The 24333-nt window shown below is 39.1% G+C and overlaps 2 protein-coding genes across 2 annotated transcripts in view; both read left to right on the top strand.

Annotated features, from left to right (window-relative positions):
* Positions 1-24333, top strand: part of LOC140229881 (neural cell adhesion molecule 2-like) — a 143190-nt gene that overhangs the window by 76655 nt on the left and 42202 nt on the right. The window lies entirely within an intron of this gene.
* LOC140229854 (uncharacterized) lies at positions 8271-9328 on the top strand (the record flags this gene model as incomplete). Its single annotated transcript, XM_072310074.1, has 1 exon — positions 8271-9328. A coding segment is annotated over one exon (978 nt), but the record flags the coding sequence as incomplete, so codon positions are not given.

The raw sequence follows: 24333 nt of genomic DNA, 5'->3' as shown, positions 1-24333 counted from the left end.
AGTGGTAAACATGTTATCGCGCACTTAGCAAGAGTACGCGTACTTGTAACAAAGGTTCGCGCACTAAAGCAAGCGTTCGCGCACTCAGCTTGGCCATGCATCCAGTAAAAACTTATGCATGGCTGGCCATGCATCCAGTAAAAACGGTAAGTACGGGTATGCATGCCCTTTACGGAAAGCCAAAAGGAAATGCATCCAGTAATTTTGTCATCGGGTAACACGATAGAAAACTGGGTTTTTGACAAGAAAATTACCCATTCTATAAATCAAATGACGCACATGTCTTTTCGTGCGTCAGTCGGAATATAGTGTGCATGCGGTAACTATGGAATTTAGCCTAAACCCACTCGGCTTCGCCTCGTGGGTTAAGCATTCCATAGTTACCTTATGCACACAATTCCGACTGACGCACTCAGACCTGTGCGTCATTTGTATAATGTCAAACCCTGCTGCTACTTGTATAGCACTGGGCTTAGAATGAAAACAGTGTTTCTGATATTTAGTTCTTTTCCTTCCCATACTTAAGGATGGGTGGGGGGGGGGGGTCAGAAAAGAAACCGGGAAGTTGAATAATTCCTTATAATGCTTCCTTTATTAAGCAGTAGATAGTTTGTTGGCCAGTATACAAATGACGCACAGGTCCGAGTGCATCAGTCAAAATTGTGTGCATAAGGTAACTATGGAATGCTTAACCCACGAGGCGAAGCCGAGTGGGTTTAGGCTAAATTGCATTGTTACCGCATGCACACTATATTCCGACTGATGTGTGTCATCTGTGTTATAGAATGGGTAATTTTCTTGCCAAAAACCCATTTTACTATCGTGTTACCCAATAACAATTTACTTGATGCATTTCCTTTTGGCTTGCCGTAGACGAGAGCCCGAAAACCATGCATCAGTTTTTTTACTGGACACAGGGCTTTTCTTCAGAACCATGCATCCAGTAAAAACTGATGCATGATTGTTTTAGCCAGTAGGCGTCTCGTACTGAGTACGTGAACGCTTGCTTAGTGCACGAACCTTTGTTAGAAGTGCACATACTCTTGCTACACGTGCGCGGTAACATGTTTACCACTGTGACTCAGCGTGCAGCCAGTACAAAATCAACACATAGCTCTCGACCAATGAGATCGCAGGATTCTCGCTACCCATTCTATGTTTCTGTGGTCATTTTGATCTCTTTTCCAGGCCATTTGCACTGTGTGATAATGACACAAATTTAGAGATAGTGATTCCAAAGAAGTGAAGGCATTATGTTGTGGCATTTTACAAATTTCATTTGCATTTTGTTTTCTTACCCCTTCTGACTCTGCTTTCTTTGTGTAGATGTCTGTCAATGACCTTAAACCCTATTGTCACCGTGACCTTCCTGTGTGATTGAGGCGCATTGGTACACTGGAAAGTGATTACTAACTTTACCATTATGTCAAGTTTGGATGAATTACTAAATGCTGATAAAAACGCTTGCCAAGTTACGTTCAGTGCCTGGGCATATACAGGGGTGAAAAAAACATAACAAAACAAAAAACATATTCATAGACCTATACATCTACCAGTCCTGAAAAATACTAAGATGTGTCTTCTTCACTTGGAATGTAAAAAAAAAAAAAAAAAAAAAAAAAAAAAATTGAGTTTCATTTTATGTCTGTTGTGACAAGTTACCATTCAAAAGTTCACCTGTTGTTATATCATACATTAAACCTCTACAAGTCTTACCTTGTATTTTTTTTTTCAAGAAAATGCACATCAAAAAATTCTTTTTATTTCTTTTATGATGTATGAGTGGACTACAATATCAAGAAAATATAAAGAAAATACTACAAAAATCCATTTTTCATGAAAATTACAAATTCCATCAACTTGATATTGACATATGTTAAGGGTAGCAGTTATTCCCCCTGCTTTCTGAAAGCGGTTGGTCCACTGCTCTTTCATAATTCTAGAAAAGTGAATTTTTGTTGAATATCCTTTATATTTTCTTTGTATTGTTGTCCACTCATACGTCATATCCTCTAGTAGTCTCCTCATCCAGCGGTTCCAACACCAAAACTTTAAAAATTCATAACTTTTGCATCGATTGTCCGATTTTTCTCAAACTTTCACTGATGTGCTCTACTAATGTTGCTGCTTTCACTCAATCCACATTGCTCTTTGGGTTTACCTTCCCTTTAAAGGTCCAGTTTACCTTTGGGAGCAGTGATTTCAAAAATTTTCAAGATACCACCTTTGATACATATGTGTAGATCTGTTGTATCACAAAACATCCTACCATATAAAATTTTCGTAATAAAGACTAAAATATGAGGAGATATTAGCATTTTTCTTAATAAACCATAACTGTAGACGGTTTAGTCTGGAAGCACTCTTATTATAACTATTGTTCACATTTTGTGTATTTGACAATGCTTAACATCGATTATACGGATTCAAATTTTTACAGTGGTTGTTTCTATCCCTAACTCACATTTTAGAACTATTTTAAAGCACTAATGCTGGAATTTTGTTTCATCTGCAAATGGTAAATTATGCCTTTAAGTCTGCAGTTCCTGGATCCAGATGTATGTTTGGGGAAACTCTCCCTTTAAGTAAAAAGATAGAGATGGCAGTCTTGGTGAGATTGAGTTTGGACTGCCCTGAGGTGATTATCTCATGCTGCTTACCCTTCTCCATTTTACTCAGATGTTTTGGTAGGATCTCACTCTTTTGTTTACAGAAAACAGAGCCCCGCTGCTTGAGATGTAGTGAAATGAACCTTTCAGTCTTTCAGTCCCTGGCCTCAGCTTGTAGGATGATACTCATCAAAGCCGTTGACAGAAATGTCATGCATTTTTTCCTTCTATTTTAGCTATCCAGTCTTTCCAAACCTTATGCTATGACATGTATGCTCCTTCTATTTCTCTTTTCCATGCATTTTTTCCTCAGAGATGTTATGTCCAGTTTGACATTAGTTTAGTATTCTGCCATCTTGTTTCCTTTTTTTTTCTTCCTCTAGATTCCTTTTATCTTTGACGATACATGTTTTTTGGACACTTACAAGTAGGTCAGCTCACCCAAAGTGTCAGCCGACCGTAAAAGATTCCATTGACAAAAACAAAGAACCATGATCACATGTATTTTAGCTGTATACTGGAAGTTGTTAGAATGATTTCCGTGATATGCTGGGATGTAATAATGAAAACATGGCAAGGAATAGGATGAGGAATAAACTAAGAAAACATTTCATGCTTCTATCATGGTCCCAATTCCATGCAATATCAACAATCTATTTCTTCTTCTTTTTCTCCTTGTTATTGTTTGTGAAGAAGTTCCTATTGTGCGAGAAAGCCCTGACTGAATTTGAATCCAACAATGATAAAATCTTGTGGGGATCTCAGTATTGTGGTACATTGTAATGTAGCAATGAGCTATGAAGCATTTTATTGATATTCTTGTTTGCTTAATTCTGTTAAGGTTGAATGTGGGTTTCTGTAGATTTCATTTTGACATACACTAATCAAAGTATCCATTTTATTTTCTCTTCCCATCTCTATTATGTTGCCATGCCAACCACTGAATGCTGCTCCTCACTGATTCCTTCTTACAGGTAAGTCATTCATCATTATTTCACCAGTGATGCAAAGCATACTTTGTACATTTTTTAATATTTCTTTTTAAAGGCAAAGTCAGAAAACATTCACCATACCTTTCCAGAGTATTTACTGCACATTACTGTAAACTTCTCAACTGACAAGAGTTTCAAGGCACAGTGTAGGGAGCTAGTGAGGAATTGGTTCAGATATTGTAGACCAAGTGAGCTCAGAATGTTTAGCTATTAAGAGATTGAAATGTCAAGAGTGAGATTAGAGCTGATAGGAGGCTTGCTAGGAAGTGTCAAATATATTTCATAATGATACCACCCCCCCCCCACCCCCCTTTGAAAAAAAAAAAAAAGGTGCAGAATTTTGTCTGCTTGCTTGTAGGGCATAGCAACATAGCAAGTGCCAGTATGAACATTCAGAGGATAATTTTGCACAGAAATGTAGGAAAATAATGGTCTTTTGCACACAAAAAAGAAACAATAGCAGAAGAGGATATGAGGCAAGAAAGTGGATGCATAACAATTAACTGTCAAGTAACAGATTTGACTGTATGTCCGTCTCTGTGTCATTTTATACAGCCTGTCACAGCACATCTTCCCCCTCCACATGAATAATCTTTTTTTTTTTTTTTTTCGTTTTCAAGTCTTAACTTAAGTATATGGCCTATCTACACTTTTAGAAGAAGAAGAAATATCATTGGATGTGAAATCATAACAAATGTGCCTGTTTGGATTGTTTGGACCAGTACTAGTGTGAATCCATTTTATTTCATTATACTCCATGCCATTCATAACACTATGACTGTACACAAAGAAATCAGACCATTGGGCCAAAGTTTCATTGAACATCACAGGTAGCAAATTTCATTGATTTAAGGTGGGAAGTTACTTGTCTGACAGATAGGATGGGAACAGTGACTACTACGATGGGCCATAACTTTCTGCACTATTATCTTCCAGAACACAAATTTCTGATCTCTTCTACCATGCTTGAGCCTGTCTGTGTGGCCTAAATTAACCTGGATGCTAAATTTGAAATGTGTACATAATTCATATCAGGTGATCAGTCACTTTATCTCTAGTTGAAGGATCAAGTTTCCCATTTAATGTATGCCTACATCAGGGTGCATTTCTGCCCAGAGATCTCTATGTGTACCATGCTATGATATGACATGGTGCTGCCAGGAAAAAAGTAATAGCTGTAATGGCTGACAGCCTTGCATAAACCTTGTCTATCATATTTGTAGATAATCACCTGTACCTGCCTGCCCCCCCCCCCCAATCATCTCTTCACATCACCCCTCCCTTCCACTCCTGCTGTCTCTACCCACATGAATAAGACCCCAGGGGGGCATTTCATGAAGCGTTTTGGTCGGATATTTTTCTGACAAACTGTTACAAGCTACTGCAATCCTTGCATCTGATTGGCTGAGAGTAAATTTGTCTAACAACTTTGTCGGACAAATTGCTTCATAAAATTCCTCCCTGGATTTCTCCCCCCCCCCCCCCCCCCTCTTTGAGCCAATAACCCCACCTCTTTTCAAAATTCCCCATCCCTTCACTCCAGCATGTTATACACTACTGTAGAAAAGCAAGATATTTTTGCAGCATAACATTTTTCGCTAATTGGAGCAGACAGTCTTTTTTGTGGCATTGAATTTTTGCTAGTTGCCACTAGCATTCAATACATACAGTTGTATATAGTGTTGAAGAACTTTAATGTGCATTGTAATTTCACAAATCTTGGCTCTTGCAAAATTATCAAAATTGAAATGCTCATGAACATTTCTGCGTTTGCGCTTTTTGCTGTCAGAAAACGTGTGCGCTATGAAATTGCCATCAGTATAATCATGATAAAAATCACAGCTTTCTATCCCCTTCCCTTTGGGGACCGAGAATCTCCACCCCTCCACTCTATCATCTCTTCCACCGATTTGATGGTAGTGTATGTTAGGAATTTCATACTGAGAAAGCATTAATTTTAAATCACATCGGTGAAATGTGTTGCTGGAAGGGGCTATATGCACTTCCTGGTTGTTTTACTTCTGAAAAATTCAAGTCTCCTCACCGACATCTAAACATGGAGCTCCATGTTCTAAAATTACCAGGGCCATTTCATACATACAACTGATCATCTGATGTTTTATGATATCTTTCTTGTTCATTGAGCATGAAATGCTCAAAGTTTTATATGAATGGTTATGCCTGTACATATGCACGCAAACCATGCTTGAATGAGCTGGACACCTCCTCTAAATGTTTTAGGGTTTAAAGGTGCTGCTTACTTTAGGGTACAGTGATTTAATAAATGTTCAAGATATCATATTTGATGCATATAATGCATAGTTTTGTTGTATCACAAAACATGCTACCATGTAAAATTTTTGCAACAAAGCCTAAAATATAAGGAGATATCAGTGTATTTTTCTCATTAGATCATAACTGTGTATGGTTTAGTCTGAAAACGCTTATTACAACTATTGTTTACATTTTGTGTACTTTTAATAATACTTAACATTGATTATACTGATTAACTTTTTTAAACTGGTTATTTTTATCCCTAACTCAATATTTAAAACTATTTTGAAGCACTAAACCTAGGTTTTTGTTTCATCTGCAAATGGTAAACAATGCCTATAATAATATAATTAACTGTGGTATTAGATATGACAGTACAATAGTTTGTCACCACCATTCTCATTGGTGGAATACCAAAGCAGTTTACTTGGTACCATTCTTTTTCTTACCATTCTCTTTCACGAAACACCACATTATTTCCGGTATAAGTGCTGACCATGTGTATAATCCTGCAGTATTTAAAGAACTGTAATGAATTTTGTCATCAATGTGAATGCACCTCCTGATAGGCTTGTATACACCCAAACCAGACAGGCAGGGTCTGACAAGGATGATAGTCAGATGCAGTCCAAGGTCCTAGACTGCTAGTCTCGTTGCCAGGATGTTTTGGGGGATAAAAGTTAGCTCAATTAGACATCATTATGTATTATTAACCCTCCATAGGATGCCTACACTGCCTCCAGTCACTCTATGTGAAAATCTCTAAATTCTGTGCCGTTGCCTGCCTCTTTGTGGGCTAAGCACTAGCCGTTTTTGTCTGGTGGCCCCATTTGGGCCTGTAACATTTTTAAATCAGATTTTTTTTTCCCCCCAATCAGGCCACCAGAAGTTAGCCCTTTTGGAGGTTTGGTGGCCGTACATCAGTTTTTAGCGGGCCCCGGCCATTGGGCCACTGCTACTGCCAGGCCCTGCTTTATGATACAAGTTGTGTGTGTTTGCTATGAAATCACAATTACATGAGATATGTGGCTGCAAAACAATTTTACTTCTGGAGTCTCCGAAAGAGACTACATTGAGAGACCCGCTTTGCGCACGCGCAGTCATATCGCTTTTCTACGCACGAGTATTCGAACGCAGTTCCCTTATCGCAGTCGAAAATTCTGATCTTTTTTCGCATTTCGCGGTACTAACGGTTCTAGAAACCAGCAGTTAGTGGAATTTAGATTCCGCTATCTTCCTATATCGTACAACGATTATTCGGTGCTTAGCAAGGCGGCAAGCACAGCCTTTTCTAGCGGCCTCATTCCACGAAAGTCACGCGGTGGCTACGGTGATGGAGGTACAACAGCCCCAAGAACAGCTGCATCATCCGGCTAAGCCCGGCGCAGTGGCAAACACCAACGTTGTTTGCGAAGAACGTTCCCCTCCGACAGGCAAACAAGTCAAGCCGAAAAAGAAACTAGTTAAGTCGGTCACGGTTTCCGGTACTAACATGGCGGGTAAAGTGCCGCAAGCGAAGCAGGGCCCAAAGACGGCCGAAAAATCCTCGGATGTCGAGGACAGACTATCGAGACTGGAAAGTCTTCTGAGTAAAGTGGTCGACGCGCTGCCCAGTGTAAACTCCACGCCGCCGAAACCGGCATCGCGCCATTTTGTGGCGTACGATGAGGCGCACAGCGCCGGACAGTGTGAAATTCCTATGGAAACTGATTTTCAACAGTGCGGGGAGCCGCACGTGCGTGACACGGGCGAAGCCAACAGAGAAGAAGGCGAATTTGCGTCAGACGCGGCAGACGTGCTAGAAATCCCCGTTCTCGCAGCAAAATTTGCCAAGCCGGGTGATACAGGGCTACCGGTAGACGAGGACTTAGCCAGCTAGAGACATCTGGAGGTGGTGCATGGAACGTAATATTTGGGTTACTGCAGCACACCTTCCAGGGAGTGAGAACACTGAGGCAGACAGCAGGTCTAGAAAGTTCAGTGACCGAAATGAATGGATGCTTAACAAGCAAGCCTTTAACAAACTAGTTTCAGTTTTTGGGCTTCCAGACATTGATCTCTTTGCGTCCAGACTAAACAACCAACTTGAGAGATATGTCACTTGGTTGCCAGATCCAAATGCAGAAGCCGTAGATGCATTTACGTTGGATTGGGGAGAATTCAAATTCTATGCCTTTCCCCCATTCTGTCTCATCCCAAGATGTCTTCAAAAAATTAGAACAGATAGAGCTGAAGGCATAATGGTAGTGCCAAATTGGCCCACACAGGCATGGTTTCCTAAGCTGAAAAGGATGTTAAAGGGTGAAGCAGTGCTAATTACAAGGAGTAGGAACCTATTAACGCAACCTGTTACGCATGAACCACATCCCTTGTATGATCGAATTGATCTTCTCTGTTGCAGGTTATGCGGCAGCCCTTCGAAAGGACAGGACTAAAGAAAGAAATTGTGGACATTTTGGCCGCTTCTTGGAGAGCCTCTACCCAGAAGCAATATTGTGTGTACATAAAGAAGTGGAAAGACTTTTGCAAGAGTAAGAAGAAAAGCCATCTTCACTCTAGTGTTCAGTTTGTTTTAGAATTTCTTAGTGAGCTTTTTCATGTAGGAGGTCTTGGATACAATGCACTCAACACAGCAAGAAGTGCGCTCGCATCATTCCTAGTTCTTGAGGATGGTGCCTCTACAGTTGGGAACAACATTTTGATATCAAGATTTATGAAGGGAGTTTTCCATCTCCGAACCCCAAGACCTCGCTATGTAGATACTTGGGATGTAAATATTGTGTTTTGCTATCTCAGAAAGCTGTCACCGGCAAATGCACTGAGCCTACAAGATCTCACCAAAAAGCTATGCATGCTCATGGCTCTCATCTCAACACAGAGAGCACAGTCGTTGCAGCTCCTGAATTTGGACAACATGATACTCAAGGGATCATCAGTTACATTTCATTTCAGCGAGCTACTGAAACAAAATAGGCCTGGAAACGCTGGCTACACACTGAGCATGAGAGCCTACCCTCCAGATCGTCGATTGTGCGTTGTCAACTACATCAAAGCCTACATACGGAGGACTGAGGAAATTCGAGGCCAAGAGCGTCGGCTCTTTATTAGTTTTCGCAGACCCCATGCGAAAGTTACGTCACAAACCATCTCCAGGTGGATCAAAGATGTTATGACAGCGGCAGGAATCGACACTTCAAAATATAAGGCTCACTCAACAAGAGCAGCTGCGACGTCAGCTGCACACAGAGCAGACTTGCCAGTTTCGTTTATCCTTGAGAAGGCAGGCTGGACGAATGAAAAGACTTTCAGAAAGTACTACAGAAAACCTTTGCTGGATGGGAGCAAGTGTCTTTCAACTGCTCTACTAAAATGACCAGGCAAGGTAAACAATTTACCGTTTTGGTAAATGACAATTCATAGTCATTTCTGTTATATTTCTTACAAATATGGCTACTGGGCTTCAAAATCTCAATGTAGTCTCTTTCGGAGACTCCAGAAGTAAAATAGAAAGATTAAATGAGAACTTACCTGTTTGAAATTTGATCTTTATTTTACGAGGGAGTTGTAGGAAGAGAATACATTCCCTCCTCTCCCTCCCAAAGTTTCAAACGTGAAGCTAAGTTCTCCATAATCTTTCAAATATCCAGCAGCCACATTTGATGCTTCGAAAAATGACTGCGCGTGCGCAAAGCGGGTCTCTCAATGTATTCTCTTCCTACAACTCCCTCGTAAAATAAAGATCAAATTTCAAACAGGTAAGTTCTCATTTAATCTTTCTATTATAGTGTTCACATATTATTTTTGTTGTTTTGTTTTGATGTTATTTAGTTTTATTCACTAATATTTAAAGAAAGAGATGTGTTATCCTTAGCCAAGGTTTATTGTGTGATATAGGCCCTACTTTAGAGAGTTTTGTAGAAGGATATCATCTGACTAGTAAATAAAGAGTAAGATTCTGGTTTGTACACTAGGGACCATTGGTAAAAATGTGACTGTTCATACATGTAATTTACAGACTACATGTACAGTATTATAAAATAAGAAGTGCAACTTTAACAATGCTGCTGGCAGTCCAAGTGGCAGATAGGGCCTATATTTTGAAAGTGCGGATGACAGCAATGTATGTTTCCACTTTAAATTATCAAAAATGCCAATTCTCTAGCTAAGATTTTGCAGGAGATACTATGGGGGAACAACACAAAACTAAACTATGGACATCTTTATTCCCTGACAATGGAATGGAAATGCTTCCTTGACTGGTACTCATGTATAACTCTTAGCCTTAGGGTATAGTAACACCCAGGTACCCCTTCATTGATTTGTGCGACCTTCATTATGATGTATGAATGGTAGTAGCCCTCCCACCCCTGGAGGTCTTCCATGAGCTATTGATTTTTTTTTTTCTCACATCAGAGATTTCATTGTGTCTCAGTGACCTTTTACCTATGGGAACATTGAAATCAAGGATCTAGTTCAAGTATGGAATTGAAAATTTTGTTGTAGGAAATCAATTTTGCTTGGTATTTTTAGTTTTGTAATGAGACTAAGGAGTACTATATTCATCCAAGTAAGATTGTTGCTGCTGTCTATCAATGAATGACGCAAGTTCTTTTTTTTTTTGTCAGTTGGGGGCAGAAGTACAATCTATTTCAAAGTTGACAATGCCCCTGTTGTTATTTTTTTCTGTTTATGTGTAACAGGGGTTTCTGAGAGTAAGTTGTTTAAAAAAAGATAACATTGATAACATATTGATCTCTTTTTAAAACAGGCATAGGTCCCCTACATAATATTTATAAATCTAGTACATGATATTGATAAGAGTATCTTACCAACATTCCTTTCCTGGTTTCACAACCAGATTCTGCAAAGTTTAGCCAACATATCACAGGTTGAGAACGGTAGAGAAAGGAAAAGATAGTGATGAATTGGCAGTTATTCCTGACAAATGCTTCCCTATCAATCAGGCAGCACACAACAAAGTTTTTTTTTTACTCAACAGTGACCTTGGTTGATGCTCTCAAGCAAGGGAACCATACCCTACAGTCCAATTTGCCAATATCCGTATCACCACCATATTTGGTTGGCTACCACCAGACTTGACAAGCCTTGTTTTCACAGATTTACAGTGGTAGAGTCATTACCCCCACAGGCCACACCCTCCACCCCTGTCCAGAATGTTAGCCATGTTCACATTTGATGATAATGTGACGATGCCATTGAAACGTATACAAAGCTCTGTTTACGGGCTATGGCAGAAACCAATCCAGTCTCTAGAGTAATTGGAATAACACCGCTAGTGAGGAAAAGGGAGCAATTATTCAGAACGTCCTTGTGGCATTAATCTTAGAAAATAGTTTTTTTTTTTGCCTTGGTGACAAGAGAGGGAACCTTGTCCTCTGTGATTCCTAATCATGTTGAGGTGAACAAAATGTCAGGTCAGCCCAGTCACATTAGCAAATTGTGGATTTAAAACAACAACAAATCAGATGAATAACTGGAAGCTCAGTCACCTTTGAAATGATCTTCTTCAATTGCCCTAGTTGTTCAGTAGTATTTCTTTTTTTAATGTGGTGAGAGCTTGTGCACTGTTCATTATGTTAGGGGCACGTAGAATTCTAAGACAGGTGTGGGATGTAAATGAAAAAAAAAACACACAACAAAAACTTTGCAATTCTTTGATTTAATGGGTGGGTCAGCATGGACCAGCAAGAAAGTATCTCTACTAGTATCTACTAGCTTTTTTATTGTTTTTTTTTTGTGATATGATGTCCTGATTACTGTGATTTATTACTGCACAGTTTTGGTTTTGGTTTTTGTCACATTCAAAGTAGCATATTTCTTATCATTCTTCGGTGATGTTTTATTGACTCTAATGTTTGACTCACCTCTAACGACTCTGTATAATGCTAAGGAGACTCACTTTCGGTAAGATTCTAAATTTGCTGAGTGAAATGCATGATGATGATCACAGCTATGAAAATAGTATCTTGGCATAAAAAGATTTGAAAGTGTTTTTTTTTTTTTTTTAAAATCATGAAGATAATGATGCAACGAATTTCACCAGATAAGACCGTTTCTTGAGTATGGTTTATTTATTATTGCCTTTAGGAAACATTGCGTAATATATTGGGTATATCCTGGCTTGGGTACAATGAAATATATTCATTTGCAGGTTTTCACTTTCCAGAACCATTTACAAACAACTAACATAGCATTCATATCCAACCTCTGTCTGATATTCAGATACACAATGTACATGTGTATAAGGGAGTCAGATATCACGTAGAGCCAAATAGCTCACATTTTTCATACTGGAAGCATTCTAATGCAGTGCTTGAATGGAAATTAGGAAATATTGGCAAATTATTTTGCAGCATTCTAGTAGCAAAGGCCGCATAACCACAATATTATTTTCATTGAAGAGACTGGCCCCTCTGCTGTGTTGTCTGTAGTCTGTACAGTGAATCTTGCATTATCCCTTCACGAAATAAGTTTGTTTTTTCTCATTAACCTGCAAACTGTAAGTGATTGTGAGATGGTATTTTATTCAATCTCACCATGTTTTTATCTAACAAGAAATTAAAATGTCATGCATCAGTATAGTTAAAAAGCTGATAACTTACAATAAACATTACCTACCTCAAATTGGCAATTTCAGCCAAAGTTTTTTTATTACCTGGTCATTTCCAACTACACAATGACTAAGTCAGCAGTATTGTTTATTTTTTGGTACAATTTAAGGATGCCTATTAATAAAAAAGGAAGTAACCTGTCTTTATTCACAGATGTATTTGAATTGTTCATTGACAAGAAATTCATGTAGAAGCAGAAATTCATATATTTTTTTTTTTTTATACCCCCGCCAAACGAAGTTTGAAGGGGGTATATAGGAATCAGCGGACGGTCGGGCGGTCGGTCGGGCGGGCGGTCGGTTGGGCGGGCGGTCGGGCGGTTGGTCCGTTGCAAATCTTGCGTCGCGAACTACTTCCTCAGTTTTCAACCGATTCCCATAAAACTTGGCACAGATGTGTGCCTTGGGTTGTAGATGTGCAAGACGTATTTTTTGACAGTACCCAAAAGTACGTTGCCATGGTATCGGCATATTATGGGCAAAAATGGGTACAAATCTTGCGTCGCGAACTCCTCCCACAGTTTTTGATCAATTTTTATGAAATTAGGTACAGATGTTCATCTGAATATGTTAATGTGCAAGACACATATTTCTGCAGTGGCAAAAAGTGCGTTGCCATGGTAACGGCATATTATTGGTGAAATATAGGGCAAAATGCTTCATGGGAAAACTGCTTCATCAGTGTTCTTCCAATTCTCATGGAATTCATATTGAATGTTTGTCTTAGGATATAGGTCAGCATGACACATTTCTTGACAGTGACAAAAAGTATGTTGCCATGGTAACAGCTCACATATTATGAGCCAAAATGATAGAAAATTTTGTGTTGCAAACTACTTCCTCAGTTTTTGCCCAATTTCCATGAAACTTGATACAGATGTGTGCCTTTGGTTGTAGATGTGCAAGACGCATTTTTTGACAGTACCTGAAAGTACGTTGCCATGGTAACGGCATATTAATGGCAGAAGATCAAGGAAAGATCTTGCGGATTTAACTACTTCCTCAGTTTTTCGACCAAAGCTTATGAAATGTGGCACACACCTTGATCTTGGTGGGAAGATGTGGAAGACATATTTTTCGGACGTGTCGGAAGCTGCGTTGCCATGGTAACGGCATATAAATGGCAGAAGATCAAGGAAAGATCTTGCGGATTGAACTACTTCGTCTGTATTCGACTGAAGCCTCTCACTGGTGGCTTGATGACCCAAACTTAATTCACTTGCAATTACTTCAGCGAGAGAAGACCTGTGATGAAGGCTACACACGAAGGTGGTAGTGAGATCAGAGAGAGGACTGGGAGACATATCAAAGGGCAGGGAATCGCCATCAAGCAGGCGAAGGGTCTAATTGAAATGTCCCCTCGATCTGCATCGCCAAATTCTGTGCATTCAGCCGACAATCTGTTCACACATTCATGTGAACACACTTGGAATAGTATTAGAAACCCTCACACTGGACAATACAAGTGACTGAGAGTAAACGATCCAATCTTGACAAAGCAAGGGAGCTGGAAACATTTCCTTGCCTTCTTGCCCATAAAAACAAGAATTCTCAGTGTGGCAAGTAAACTGATTAGGCACTTGCCTGTATTTAATGTAAGAAGAAATACGTATGTAGTCCTATTCTTCGCTCAGGAGCTCTTTACCTTTCAATAGTTGAGATACCTGTTTATCAATGTGGATGAAACTTCTGGTCTAATGTCCTGAGAAGTTCTTGGAATTATTCATTCAACGAAAAAAAAAAAAAACACCTTGACATTCTTCATGTAATGTCTTGTAGGCCTACATGTGAAGCAGCTGTGCAATCATGTGTATCATATCTTGTAAGAAATCATTAATCTGTTGCTCTTTCAATTATTCGTCATAAATTAACTTCTCTTGCATCAAACTCTAGTCTGTGGATTTCAAAAGTACACATCTCTGCTCTGTACTTTCTAATTTTCCTTTGGTAGGGAATGTACATGTATATCCTGGTAATTTCTTTCATAGAATTTGAGAAAACTTCATATGAAGTGTTTCCAATGAAATAGACAGAGATTTTGTGAGTGGTAGTTTTGTTACTGCCCTGTCAGCTTTATGGTAGACGATGTGAACTGGTGGACAAGTGCTGGTTTGTTAGAGACGGAGAGAGTGAATGTGAATGGCGACCGGGAACAAACATCTTGGTGGAATGCTAATGATCCTTGGACAGCAATCAGCAATGTGCCACAGCCATTAGGACTAATCAGGGGGGATGCCTTGAATGCGCAATGTGCGTGGTGTAATGTACCATCCCTTGCATCACATTCACCTGTCTCCATCACAAGATGTATTACTCTATTTCTCTTCCAGAGACTGATGCATTCTTGGTATAGTCAATGGTCTTGGCATTGCCACGACAACATCTTCTTCATCCCTTTGCCACTTCCTTTCAACCCCTTCCCCTTCACATAAACCAGCTATTCTGCAATTCTTCCAACCCCTCCTCTTTCCCCCGCCACCCCTGCTACCATTATTGCCCCTTGCCTGCCCCGCCCAATCCCATCTTACCCCATCTTCTGCATCCATTGGTCTTTTTTCTGCAGTTACCACCTCTCCCTCCAAATTTCTATGAGCCCTACACTAGAACTCTTCCAACGACTCCACTACCTCTAGTACCCATCTCTCTCCTTTTGTCCTGAAATTGTCATCCAGCCCCCCACCCCCAACAAATTTCCGCTCTGGTTATACCAACAGTTGTGTGCTTCAAGGGAGACAAAGAGAAATAGAACATTTTCAGACCAGATCTATGTACCGTATTCTGACCTAATGCCTTAACATATTGTAATCTGTAATGCTTTGACATTTTGGCATTCTTGTGAGCTTTGGAAACTGGGGGGGGGGGGGGGGTGCTTATAGGGAGAAGACAATTTCAGTTCTGTACTTGACTTATGTGACTGATTGATTGTCTATTTACCTTAGAGTTGCTGGTATCTAGAAGGAAACTTGATCTTGGTGGTTGTGTTTGCTGTGGTGTAACTGTCATGATATTACCGGTAGTCATTCCATGGATGCTTTTCATTATTTGTTTTAGGAGAGTTGCTGAAGGTTGTTTGGTATGTTCAAATAGTGCTAGGCCTATATGAGATTGATGAATTTATTACAGCTCTCTCATGACAACTTTGGCTGTGAAATACCAATTAGGTCCCTATGTCTAATGTTATGTAGTTGTCATGGCGATGAATGATAGCGGTATCCGATGATGTCGTCCATCCACTTTTGTGAGCAGCCAGTGTATGACAACAATGTTCAAATGTCACTTTCTACACTCGTCTTTGACCTAGATTTTCCTGTCATTGGGCCACAGCCAAGCCCTGCTGATTTTGAAGAAAAGCCTAGCTAAAAACAATCTTCATAGGGATGTGGAAAACATTGGCTTGAAGAGAAATGAGCTTTAGTCTCAGCTGTGGGGATGAAAACAATATAATGAAGCTTTCAACTAGAAAAATATCAGTTGTGTTAGGAGAAACTAAAGAAGCAACATAGCCACAAAAAGAGTCACAAAGAGATTTATTTGACTGCAGTTACTGGACATTCATCTGCGTACATTGAGTCAGTATGCCAGCTAGTCACAGGCTATGAAATACAACACGTGTACGCATTTATTTTTCTGCTGCTGGTATTATTGGTGACAACATGACTTTGCTTTTCTTGCTGACAAGCTGTCAGCAGCATTTGTTTGTTTAATTGCCAATCTCAATTTGGTTAAAAAACCTATTGGTATGATGCACCCATCTTCATTATGCATTGATCAAGCATAAACACTGGATAAGAATAATTATTAACCTATAGCTGATTCAAAATGATGGAGACCCAATTTCAAATTTTAGCCAATATCAAGCTTGGTTCATTAGCATGACCTCTAGACGTTATGATGACTGGAGTGCAATTACAATGTAGGCTATTCAAGAAGTCCTCTGTAACTTTATTAATAAGTTTGCATATTATATCGAGTGTTTTATCTGCATTTTATCTGTAAACAAGGAACTCTTATCAAAGCCCATTCACAAAGAATATCAACATGTATATATAGCAGGCTATTATCAAGAGTCAAGCGACAGACATTATTTCCATGTGCTCAGCTGCTGGTGTGTGTTTACATCTCTTTCAAATTTGCGTAGATCAACCTGATTTGTCCCAGAATTGACCTCATTAGCCTTTTGACATCCTTTCCCATCGGATAAAACTGCTTCTGTAAGGAAGCCTTACGCTCAATCCATGCCAGAATAATCACACGCTTTTATTTTATGTTATTTTGTTTTGTTGGTCCTGTCCTGTGGAAACACATTGTTCAGTTGCTGATGCGCTTAGTGACATTTTCAGCAGAATGCCCACATCTGGTCTGTTTAGCCACTTTTAGGTCAACATTTGAAGAACAATCCCAAGTCACTGCTGCGAGTGGTTCCACCTCGGCTGTCCGGGGAAGGAAGGAAGCTTCGCATTTATCTCGTCAATGAAGATATCAGCCGGGGATGCTGGAAGGTTATAGGATATGACAGCTGTCACGATCACTTCCCCAATCCATTCCTCCGACATGGACCGGTAGCCAGGGACCGGTAGGCAGGGGCCGGTAGGCAGGATCTGGTGCTATACGGATTCATTACCACCAGGTCTTTGATTGCCCGCCAGTACCCTGGGTTGTGTCCTTGAAAAGTTCTGCTAAGTAAAATACTGGTATCATCCCTTGCAGATGATAGCATTTCAGAAATATCCCATACTTTCCCACAATGACTGACCCCACTGACTGCACTGACTGCACTGACCATCTCTAGTCAGTCCTGTGTCTTTTTTTCCTCCAGAGAAGAAACCAGAGGGCAAAAGTTCCAAATACTCTCTATTCAAAAGTCTCACTACCACCCTGAAGTTTTCATTGCTGGTATCATTTGAAATATAATAACTCAGTTTCACTGTCAGAAATAAAGCATGCCCTCCTCAAAAATTCTCTGTCACTGTGTCAGTATTGTTCACTGTGATTTCAGTGTTTAGAATCTGATATTAAAGTACCCTTGTGTCTTTAATATTTAATTCACCGCCGTCGGTAGTAGAACAAAGTTTATGTCAAGTCATAAATGTGTGAGCATAAAGAAGTTACGACCACATGTGATTATTGTCATCAACTTGATGTAATGCATTAAATTCAGTTTTAGGGACTGGACCCAATGTTTTCAAATTGATTTTTTTTTTCATCTCCTTTATGTCGTATAAAGTGGTAATGTTTAAATATGAACACTGTTAAACACTGGCCGAGGTTAGTATCATAAGTGAGAATAGGCTCATAGTCTTCACCATGTGTTGCCACACTCTACAGATGGTGCGATTTTTAGAGGTTTATAGGCATGTTTGTAGTCTTCTTTCAAAGACTGCACAGTTTGAATTAGCTTTGATCATCTTATGGATGCGTCAGTTCAACAATGCAGGTATCTGGGTTCACTGATGACACATATGTGTGGTATGTTAAGTGGGGGTCTGTTTTCCATTAGGGTCTGCAGGACAACTTGAGAAGTGGATATAAAAATTTTGTTACATGTGAGAGGGATAAAGAAGAGAGAGAGAGAGAGAGGGGGGGGGGGGGGGAGAAGGGGGGGGGGAGATTGGTGGGGAAAGGTTTTAGGGGCAAGTTTTCAGGATGTTTTGCAGTCAACATGTCAATAAACTATACAGATATGGATAATATTTTGCAAAACATGTGTTATTCCCATCAAACTGTTTTGAAGACTTTTTGTGTCGCACATTGCTCATCATGGTTCTGGCTCTGCAACTAAGCTAGAATTTAAAGGTCCAGTTTACCTTTGGGAGCAGTGATTTCAAAAATTTTCAAGATATCATATTTGATGCATATGTGTAGGTCTGTTGTATCATAAAACATCATACCATATGAAATATTTGCAATAAAACCTAAAATATAAGGAGATATCAGGGTTTTTCTCAATAAACCGTAACTGTATACGGTTTAGTCTGGAAAATTTTTATTACAACTATTGTTCACATTTTGTGTATTTAACAACACTTAACATCGATTATACGGATTCAAATTTTGACAGTGGTTGTTTCTATCCCTAACTCACATTTTAGAACTATTTTATAGCACTAATGCTTTCATCTGCAAATGGTAAATTATGCCTTTAAAACATTTGCCAGCATCCTTCCATTTGGGGCATTGGAGATTATATTTATTTCTCTGAAATGCATACTCTCAATATAAAAGTGTCATTCTATGAATGCAGTTGGGAAGATGAATGGGCAACAAAATATAAAGGAGTAAATATGAGCAAAATTGGATTATGAGCAAAATTTGATTAATATTACAGAAGTTATTATCTCAGCAGGGCTGTCCTACACAGCAGGCCATGGACACCAAAAAGACAAACACTTGTTTCTGCCGACAGCAGGTCAGAAAGCTACAACGATGTGGATTGTAGTATGTAGGGGCCTACACTATATCTTTCAACAGGCCATAGAAGTTAAGCCATGCAAATTATTTGACACAAATTGGCTTGATTCTTTGAAGGATTAGGATAAGCATATTTATAGAAAGCTATCTTCTCCTGTGTATCGTACAAACTGAACATGATTCACAGCTTCTGAATTGCAACAACTTATGATCTACCCATTTATAGGCCTAGGCCTATGCCACTACCGTGTAAAATTTCCCCATATCTTTGCTAAATTGCAAACTGAGATAATCTAATCAAGAAGATGCAGCATTGGTGAATTTTAGAAGTTTGAAATAGCATGACTTGTACAGAATGTATGTTTAGGTTACTTGACTAGTTTGGCTGTTTCAAAGTAATACATTTGGTGGAGTGGAAATACATAGACATGCATGATCTTTTTTATGCACTCTTTTAAGACTGTCACAAGCAGCTAGGAGAGCTTACCAACATTATCACACGAAGGGGATTTGCGATTACACTTGACCAAATTTGCTCAAATTACCATCAATATATTTCTCTGATTTCATCAGTTTTGAACAAAGCAACATCATTATTTTACCAGTTCCTGCAGTGTGTGATGTGTTGTCCATTGCCTATACACTGTCCTGGATGGTGTATTTATTAGTAAAGTGAATGCTACTCATATTTCAACAGAGAATAGATATCACATGATATGATACTGCTCTTGATGTGAACAAGTCAGTGAAATTTGTTCCCTTTTTTTTTGGGGGGGGGGGGTATGTGTGTAATATAATAAATGTGCAAATACTGTAGACTTGTCCTATTCCTCTTCATACTTGTAGTCATGGAGCACTGCATAAACTGTATAGAGACTGGTATAGGTATTGATAAGGCACTGTCTGTACACATGAGGGACCATTGTCTAACTAATCCTCTCTGTGCTGTGCTCTGTGTGTTTTAGTTGTGTCATCAGCTGTTGTGTTAATCATTAATATGGGCCTCAAGTGAATGATCTGGGACCAGGGTGCTATGTAGTATGTACTGCTGGAATCATCATCCCACGCAAAAGATGAAGGCTTGTATGCATAGTTTTCAATCCGCTATAGGTACCCCTTTCAGACTGGATAGCTTTCAAAGGGGTGCACTCATTAGCCTGTCTTTATTGTCTGAAGAGTCCCAGACCAACAGATAGAGACTTGTACTTTAAATTAAGATAGGTACCCCTTTCAGATTGGTCAGTTTTCAAAGGGATGCACCCATTGTCTGTCTGTGGTGTCTGAACAGGCCCCAACCAATGATACACCAACACTAACCATCTTCTCAGCTGGTATGATTCCTGATTTCAGTGAGAGATTCCAGCTCATTTAACCCTTTCAGCCCTGTGGTGACATGTCCATGTACAATGTCTGATGTAATTCAAGAGGCTGGTGTGGAGAGGCTAAAGCTCTCATACTGGCTCACTGATGACTGTCCAACCTGCTGCTCAGTGGCTAGGTTTAAAGGGCCAACATTGTTACTGTTGAGAACACATATAAAGAGTAATGTAGCGGATTTTAGGTTTGTGTTTTCTTTGCTGCTTCTTGTTGGTCGAGTTCAGGCCCTTTCACATGCAATTCATAACCATCAGTTTTAGATTTTTGATACTATCATTGTTTTGTGGGGTGGGGGTGGGGGTGGGGGGTGTATGGGAATTCCATGACTTACAGTACTTAATTTAACTATACTAGCCAAGGAAGTGTAGGGGAATTAATTGCTGATAATAAAAAAGAATTCACCCCTTTGGATACAACAAGAGTTCAGTGGGTAATCACCTGATAAGTTTCAGTCTGAAATGGGCCTGTGCTTTGGAGATGTTTGCGAAAATACTGAAGTGGATTAGTACTGTTCCAGCTGGTAAGCAGACTGAAGGTCATTATGTTACTAAAGGTCAAACATTTATACAAAATGTAGGAAAGGTCATTGGAGATTACAGAGAGTATGATCCTAGGCACAGAGTAATAAACATCAAGACCTACAGGTATCCATTTTATTGACCAACATCGCCTATGAGGAAGAAATGTAGGGTATTTAGGAACCTTAGTTTGTACACTTCATTAGTAGCGCTCCTCCTAATCAAATTCTTTAGAAAGAGAAAGACATCAATCTTTGTATCAAATACATTGATCGTTATACACATGAAGCTGTTTAATCCCCAGGTTTTTAGTTGATTAATCAGTGATGAAGATTATCACTCTCCAGATATTTGTACCAGGCATTGATCATACCTGACAGTAGAAACCCTCCCATACATATGACAAGTGTTCATGTATGAGAACATTATTTTCTCTGTTTTGGGGTTAATCTTATCTTTTCTTCTTTTTTGTGTGTAGGCCTATATTGTAGTCAACTCATTTGAAATTCTTGGCCAGCAAAATATAGATTCTTGTCACTGTGTTTTTCCTGTCAAACTCTTTCTTGTGGTTTGCAATGATAAAAGATGTACTGACTACTGTATGACAGAGTTCAGAAACATTATTTTGAAAAAAAAAAAAAAAAATTCTGAATGAGTTTCTATGCCAATATCTGTGACAACTAATTCTCTAGGTTCAAGTTTGCTCTCTCTTCTCCCCACTTTTCCTATTGATCCAAAGAGTGAAATTCAGTCTTTTTTTTTCAACAAACTTCATCTCCTCTGGTTAATGAAGCAAGTTTTGCGTGACAAGTGTTTGCATAATGTGTAGTTCCTTTTGTGTGTTTTTGCAATGATATTGGTATGACTCATGGTTTTCAGCATGGAGTATTGTACCAGACACCTGTGTAATTTACATGGTCTAGTGGTTTGCAAAGGAGGTGTTCACTTTGCCAGTCTTTGGTTCCAATCCTTTGCATTGCATTTCCAGCCCATAGCTTCCTTTGTGGAAGGGTGTTAAAAGCCACACAAATGGTGATATTGATATGAAATGTGAGTGCGGGGAAGAATCTTCAGTTTAGAAATAGAGATAGAGCACATTGCTGTATAGGTATCCTTTATACAACCAGTTGAATTTTCCATTTCCACTTCAATTGACTTATTCATTTGTTGCAAATTGTTGTAAATTAAATAAATGGGAAACATATATTTTCTAAATATAAATGATACAATGTAAATTAAGTATTGACTCCTATCACTTGGGACAACACAAAATTACACATCATGGCATTGATCGTTGTTTTGTTTGTTTTGCTTTTTTATTAGAACAATGGTTTTATGAGATCAAGAAGGAGGGAACCCAATGCAAAACCCAAACTGAACATGAATTCTTAGAAGATTGTACCTTGTACATGTACTGAAAAACATGATATATTCGCGGCACAAAATTTTCGCGAATTGGAGCTGACTGCCTTTTTCGTGGCAAGAAATTTTTGCGAATTGCCACTTGCGTTCAATGCATATAGTGTAGATAAGAAATTTTGCATGCATTTTAATTTCACGAATCTTGGTGCTCGCGAAATTCGCAAAATTAAAATGCACGCGAACATTCCTCGTTTTACAGTATATCATGGATGGTATGAGGGATTGTTCTTTATCGGCCTTTGGAATAATTCAAGCCCATTTATACAGTAAAGACAGTAACCAGTACCAGCAAAACATAATGCTTGATGCATGATGCATTTCAGAGATGCACGCAATGCCAATATTAGGAAGGGATAAAATAGTGTAATGACCTCTAGAATATCAATTTCAGTTTGGTTATAGTTGATACATTTCATGACATTACGTGTAACACCAGCCCATAACTAATGTCACCCAATTTTACTCTCATGCATGGATGCACTTTTAATTTCCTTTCCAGTGGCTGTACTTCAAATGTCATACTTGAAGGTAGTCGATTTTCTTCATTTGAATAAGATAAACGTAGACGGGTGGCAGACAGTTCATCACAAAGAGTCATTACACAATACAAAGGGAATTACAGGAAAGATTTGTGTGTTCATCAAAATAATGATACTGATCACAATTATATGACATAATTATTATGTGGAGCATTATCATGTAACCCGTATATATTCGGAAATCATAAAAGAAAGACAAAATGGGGGGAAGCTAAGATATCTTTTACAGTTTCTTGACTTGCAGTGGGTTTTTTTTTTCCCCTTGCGATGAAGTCAAAGATATTATGTATTCGATTGAAGCTTAACTTTTGGAGAATTCATACTCATCAAACATTAAAAACATATTTTTCCCTACTTTATGTGGCTTCATGAGGATGCATCACATTTAAAAAGAACTTTCCCATTCGGGTTGAAAAAACCCCCAAAACAAACAAACATAAGTAGTTAAGGCTACAAGCCCCTAATCAGCATGGGATTTTAAATACATACTGTAAAACATGATATATTCTTGGCATGAAATTTTCGGGAATTGGAGCCGAAGGCCTTTTTTGCGTCATGAAATTTTCACGAGTTGCCACTGGCATTCAGTGCATATAGTGTATACAAGAACTATCACGTATACTTTAATTTTTTCCAATCTTGGCACTTGCGAAATTTGTGAAATTAAAATGCATGCGAACGTTGATCCTCATTTTACATTAGATTTGTGGATCCAGCAAATATCCCTCAAATTTGAATTTAAACCAGAGTTGACAAATAGAAGTCAGCTGTAATAAAGGCCACACACAAGAGAGAGAGAGAGAGAGAGAGAGAGAAAGAGGGGGGGGGGGGGCAAAAGGAACAACAACAATAACAAAAACAACGCAATAAGAGCCAAAGGATACGACAGTCCCAAGCAAATTGTGTGTCAACTTTAGGCGTTTTCACATCAGCCCGATGTTTCGAAATAGCGTGCTATTTTCTGACTTGGGAAATTAACCTGATCACGAAATAGCGCGCTACTTGATAATATGAATACAAATTAGAGCGCTTATTGATCGAGAAAATTCCTGGAGTCCAACTCGAGAAATTTCCGAAATAACAGGATAATTAAGGCAAACTAGTGCGCTATTTGATAATGTTCGGGCTGATGTTAATAGGAAATGAAATAGTGCGCTAATTTGCGATCGCGAAAAATATTTTGAGCTTGGATATTTATCGGGCTGATGTGAAAACGCCTAATGGGCTAGTCACTATAATCGCTTATCTATTGAGCCAATTATTGAAATTGATACCTGGAGACCAGCATGCCTTGAAGCTTGGAAGAGAGGAGACATACAATGGTAGAAAAGGGAAAAAATAGGGGGGGGGGGCGGAGAGATGAGAGAAAAACCCAGCTCATTAGACCACTGGTGTAGAGGTGTGTATTGATTTATCCTGGACAGTGTTTTCAAGTAACTGCCCATCTTTCCACAAACCACCACAGCCAACACAATAGGGTAATATGATTGTTGGCATGTGGGGAAAGGTGGATTACATAATCAGCCATCTGTACAATTTAAAGGCTAGAATAATAATCTCTGT

This window comes from Diadema setosum, chromosome 6 (genome assembly GCF_964275005.1).
Source record: "Diadema setosum chromosome 6, eeDiaSeto1, whole genome shotgun sequence".
Lineage (NCBI taxonomy): Eukaryota > Metazoa > Echinodermata > Echinoidea > Diadematoida > Diadematidae > Diadema > Diadema setosum.
This window is presented reverse-complemented; position numbering and strand designations above follow the sequence as displayed.